This window comes from Nicotiana tabacum, chromosome 7, assembly GCF_000715075.1.
Source record: "Nicotiana tabacum cultivar K326 chromosome 7, ASM71507v2, whole genome shotgun sequence".
Lineage (NCBI taxonomy): Eukaryota > Viridiplantae > Streptophyta > Magnoliopsida > Solanales > Solanaceae > Nicotiana > Nicotiana tabacum.
In genome coordinates, this window is record NC_134086.1 from 152875536 (window position 1) to 152881692 (window position 6157).

General features: G+C 38.6%; 1 protein-coding gene across 1 annotated transcript; it reads left to right on the forward strand.

The window, feature by feature from the left end:
* Positions 1 to 706: 706 nt before the first annotated feature.
* On the forward strand, positions 707 to 1717 carry LOC107774479 (uncharacterized). Its single transcript, XM_016594014.2, has one exon. It carries the CDS (start codon positions 707 to 709, stop codon positions 1715 to 1717), a length of 1011 nt encoding a protein of 336 aa, XP_016449500.2.
* The last annotated feature ends 4440 nt before the right edge of the window (positions 1718 to 6157 follow it).

Sequence of the window (6157 nt, forward strand, 5' to 3'; positions counted from 1 at the left end):
CACCAAAATACTAACTTCGCCAATTCAAGCCTAATTCTACACCGTACCTCCAAAACCACTTCCGATCACTCTTCTAAGTCACAAATCACCTCCCGAAGCTAACCGAACCATCGGAACTCACATCCGAACCCTCTAACCCATAAGTCAACATCCGGTTGACTTTTCCAACTTAAGCCTTCTTAAAAGAGACTAAGTGTCTTATTTCTTATTAAAACCAATCCGATTTAACTCTAACACACCGAATATCGATAACGAAACATGAAGAAGCATAAAATGGGGGAAACGGGGCGGTAACTCACGTGACGACGGGTCGGGTCGTCACACATTCCAAAAGGAAGAAATTAGTGGACGAATCACAAAATAGATATAAATAAAAGAAATAAGAAAAACTAGTACATTCTAAGTAATTATATATGCTAACAAAAAAGATGGGAAAAATGAAATAAACGTAGGGAAAATATATAGGATGAGGATCTTCTCCGTACCAATCCGCAGCTTCAAGGTAAAACCCTAAAAGAAATGAAACAAATCATGCATGAAAAATAAGCTATATATCCAACTCCAAATAGCTATAGCCTATAAGTATAGAGTACCTCAAAACTCAACCATCAATTCATAGCTAGCTACTGTATCTTAGTAGGGTTTCCGCCATTCTACTATTTCTTCCTTACTCATAATTTCTTCGCAGCAGTAGTACTGTTCATTAATGGAGTATTCTCAGGCTAAGTGTTTTTCTCGCCCGATGGGTCATCGCTTTCATCCGACGGACAGGGAAGTGCTCAAGTATCTAATAGGGTTTGTGAGAGACGAGCCACTTCACTCTCAGAATGAACTCATGCAGGTGGCGGATCTCTACGCCGACAAGGAGCCATGGCAGATTTTCGAAGCTTATGATCAGGGAAACAACAACAACAACAACACTCGTTACTTCATAACGCCGCAGAAGAAAGAGAAGCCAACGTGGAAAAGAGTTTCAAGAACTGTTGGGAAGGGCACTTGGAAGCCTCAAGGCAAAGGCCGAGAGGTGTTTGATGATAAAGGAAGACTCATGGGTTACGTGAAAAGTTTGAAGTACATCCCCGCTAACAAATCGTCAAACAATGTGAACGGCGAGTGGTTGATGACAGAGTACTCGTTGTTTGATCGTTATCTGGCTGCTATCGAGATTAAGAACAAAGGTTTCGTAATTTGTAAGATCAAGAAGAAGGGCAAACCTGGTGACAAGAAAAAAGGAAACAATATTGATGAGGTAGTTAATGATGAGAATATGAGAGATATTGAAGAATTTATCAACACCGTGTTGCAAGAAGATGTTCAAGTTGAAGACAATGGTATAAGGTCGAATGGTACTATAGCAAAGCTGGATGATCAAGAGAATAATATTATCCAATATGTAGAGGGAGATCAAGTTAAAGACCATGTACTTGGTTTGTTGGATTCCACAGAGGATATTGTTGATGTGAATGATCATGAGGAGTATGTTGAAGATTGCGTAGATGAGGGGGTTGAAGTTCAAGTCCATTTACTTGAAGAATACATTGATTCTGTTCTGCAATCAGAAGATGTTCAAGCTGAGGACAACGGAATGATGTCGTCGAATGATATTATAGCAAAGGATGATGAAGAGAATATGGAATACCAAGTCGAAGACAATCAACATGCTACATTCTGGGCTTCCCCGAAAGATGTCGATATGGATACTATCAATTTCTGTTAGTCATAGGATATATAATGTAGTTTAATAATCCCAAGCTAGCTCTTAGATAAAGTTACAAACCTGTACTACAATACTACTCCTATGATTTATCAATATATTTGAATTTTTCTTATGTTTCTGTAATACTAGTTTTTAACTAGCTAGGGATATGTGGTCGACATATTAAAGATGGCCGTTGATAGTTTATGTAGTACTACTAAAACTTAATACTACTGAAAGTTCTGCCAAATTTTTTGTTATTCCTGTTTTGGCGTCGATTCCTGTTTTAGCTGCCTAGTTGGAGTATTTAGTTTTCGAGATTATGTGCTAGCTCATTTAGGAAGTAATACTAGTATTACTTAATACTCCGACATTAAATTCTGAATTTTTCCCAAGTTTTATTGAGTAGCGATGACTAATACTCCGACTAGTATAGAATAATAAATGGAGGATCGAGGGAGTTAGCAGAAAGAGTGTTTGTTCAGGGAGGAGCTGTAGTGTTTCAGAAAGTTTTGCAGTGGTGATCAAATCATCTAAATATCCGATCCACAGAGAGATTTCAGGGAGTCAATGACAGTGGAGAAATAATATGAGGGCATCAAAGGATTTGGAAGAACTTCTCGCTTTCCATTTTTCCTTTGAATTCAGATGAGTATCATATGATCTCGTCATCAGGGTGTTCAAGCAAATCTGGTTTGACATCACTGACATTATCTTAAGCTAAAGCAAATTAAATAGTATGAATCTATTAATTTCCTTTTCTCATAGTCATGATATGTGAAGTAGTATAATTTTCACAAAAACTTAACACAATATAATTAATGTTTTTTTGCTAATAAGGATACTTATATAAGAAATTAAGTAACGTAACATTTATAGTTATTACAAGCCAAGATTGTTCAGCGATCAAGTTTTCATAACAGTCCTTATTGAAAGCTGATAAAGCAAAGAGAGGGGGAGATAAGTGATATAAGGGATGCCATGGTTGCCGTCTAGTTGAGGGTGTGAGGTTCATCTCATGCTTAGCCAAGGCATCTGCTACAACATTAGCTTCTGTGTATACTGTTGAAATTGTCAAAAGTCCCACATCGGTGGGTGACAATTTTGTTTGGGAAATTTTCCCTATAAAAGGAGGCCTAATGTTTAGGATTAAGATACACCTCTCATTTGCCTTCTTATCTTCTTAAGGCATTTGTATCTTCTCTCTTTAGTATTTTTCAACTTGTATTTTTGGAGTGGAATAAATATTGGTTGTGTCCGAGGAAGTAGGTAAAATTGGCCGAACCTCGTAAATTCTGGTGTTCCTTTTATTGTTGCTTTGTTGTCTTATTTATTATTTAGTAGCTATCATAATTTTTGGTGTAGTAGTTGTCACTCATTCACATTATATACATTTGACTTCCGCAATAATTGGTATCAGAGCCAATGTACTGTCTAAGTATGCTCTGTGGTTGCAGCATAGTCTGATCTTCCACATCAGAAAAGATTTATCTTGGTAACTGAGTCAAGGTTTTGTCTTAGTATGCTCTGTGGTTGCAGCTTAGTCTGATCTTCCACGCCAGAAAGGAAATAATCTTGATTTGTGTCGTCAGCTATAAAATAATATTTGAGTCAAAAATGGGAGACAATAAACAAGAAGAATCTACATCAAGTGTCAATAATACGTCATCATTGGCATCTTCGCTTATGACAAGAATTGTGTCAAATGCGAAATTTGCGGTAGAAATTTTTGACGGGTCAGGACATTTTGGGATGTGGCAAGGCGAGGTTCTAGATGTCCTTTTTTCAACAAGGGCTAGATCTTGCCATTGAAGAAAAGAAACCAGATGTTATTGGACAAGAATATTGAAAAATTATCAACCGTGTTGTTTGCGGTACCTTTCGATCCTACCTTGCTAGAGAGCAGAAATATCCATACATAAAGAAAACTTCTGCAAGTTAATTATGGAAAAAACTGGAGGATAAATTTTTGAAGAAAAACAGTCAAAATAAATTATACATGAAGAAGAGACTGTTTCGCTTCACCTATGTTCCTGGTACCACGATGAATGAACATATTACCAGTTTCAATAAGTTGGTCACAAATTTGAAAAATATGGATGCAACTTTTGATGATGGTGACTTCGCCTAAATGTTGTTGGGGTCACTTCCTGATGAGTACGAGCACATTGAAACTACTCTACTCCATGGAAATGACGAAATTTCTCTCAGAGAAGTTTGTTCGACTTTGTACAGCTATGAACAAATAAAGGGAGAAAAACAGAAGGACGGAAAAGGAGAAGCACTGGTTGTGAGGGGTCGTCCTCAAAATCAAACGTGGACAATGAAGGGAAGATACAAGTCAAGATCTAGACCCGGCAAAGATGAATGTGCCTTTTGTCGAGAAAAGGGGCACTAGAAGAAAGACTGTCCAAAGTTGAAGAATAAGGCCAAACATAACAATGGAAAGGCCATTATAGATTCAAATGTAGCTGATTGTGATGATTTACACTTCTCATTAGTTTCAACAGAGTCATCAACATCATCAGACATATGGTTGATGGACTTGCCTTGAAGCTATCATATGTGTCCCACAGGGACTGGTTCGTGGATTTTCAAGAAGGAGAATATGGAGTCATATAACAACCCTCTTACCTCATATGGCATTGGTTCAATACGATTAAGGAACCATGATGGAATGATCAAAACATTAACAGATGCTCGATATGTACCGGATTTGAAGAAGAATCTCATCTCTGTGGGAGCCCTAGAATCAAAAGGGTTCAAAATCATTGCAGAAAATGGAGTGATCAGAATATGCTTCGGTGCACTAGTAGTAATGAAGGCCAATCGGAAGAACAATAATATGTACCGCTATCGTGGTAGTACAATTATTGGGACAATGACATCCAGTAACGACAAAGAGGCAGAAGCAGCCAGGTTATGGCACATGCACTTGGGGCATGCTGGAGAAACATCCTTGAAAACTCTATCAGATCAAGGATTGTTAAAAGGAGTAAAGACTTGCAACTTGGAGTTTTGTGAGTATTGTGTCAAAGGGAAACAGACAAGGGTCAAATTAGGTTCAGTGATCCATAATACTAAAGGCATTTTGGATTATGTACACTCTGATGTTTTGGGTCCTTCCAAAACACCCTCATTGGGTGGGAAGCACTATTTTGTAACCTTTGTTGATGATATTTCCCGAAGAGTGTGGGTGTATACAATGAAGAGGAAAGATGAAGTGTTGGAAATTTTTTTCAAATGGAAAACAATGGTGGAGAATCAAACAGGCAGGAGGATCAAATATATTCGCATAGATAATGGAGGTGAATACAAAAATGATCATTTCAATGAGGTCTGTGAAAATGATGGCGTCGTCTGACACTTGTCATGACCCGGATTTCCCACCATCGGGTGTCATGATGGCGCCTACTATCGGAGCTAGGCAAGACAAATATTTAAAACACCTTTCCTGCTTTTTTTCAAACAATAAAATAAACGAAACAAAATTTAAGCGGAAGACTTTAAATCTAAAGCAACTGAAAACCAAAAGTGCGGAAGTTTAATACACATCACTACCCAAGGTTTGGTGTCACTAGCTCATGGACTACTACAGAATACTACAAACAATGTCTGAAAGGGAATACATCATGTTTGTCTGATACAAGAAGAACAAACGAAAACATGGAAGGGGCTTCGGCCTGCGAACGCCAGCTAGGCTACCTCGAGAGTCCCTGGACTGAAGATAGCTCCCAGAAGTCCTACTGCTGTGGTCCGTACGCTGTTCCCTGATCTGTGCACAAAAAAATGCACAGAGTGTAGCATCAGCACAACCGACCCCATGTGCTGGTAAGTGTCTGGCCTAACCCCGGCGAAGTAGTGACGAGGCTAGACAGGACCTACCACAATTAACCTGTACAGATATATATACAAGTGCAAGAAGACAATAACAAGATAATACAAAGTAAAGCTAGGAGGGGACATGCCATCAGGGAGTAACAGATAAAAATGAAATATCGGAAATAAACAGAAGAAACTCCGGTTCCCATGATATATATATATATATATATATAACAAATATAGGTGGACGGCGTGCCACACGATCCCAATTCATCTTTATCACAATGCACAATATGTCACCGGCAACGGAGGCTTATAACCAAGTGGACGGCGTGCCACACGATCCCATATTATCATATATAAGTGGACGACGTGCCACACGATCCCATAATATCATATATAAGTGGACGGCGTGCCACACGATCCCATAATATCATATATAAGTGGACGGCATGCCACACGATCCCATAATATCATATATAAGTGGACGACGTGCCACACGATCCCATAATATCATATATAAGTGGACGGCGTGCCACACGATCCCATAATATTATATATAAGTGGACGGCGTGTCACACGATCCCATAATATAACTCGAAACATCTTATTTTGCAAGGAGAGTCCCATTAGGGGAAA

Excerpts from the sequence above, each read along its gene's own strand:
- LOC107774479 (XM_016594014.2), top strand. The coding sequence starts at position 707 with ATGGAGTATTCTCAGGCTAAGTGTTTTTCTCGCCCGATGGGTCATCGC.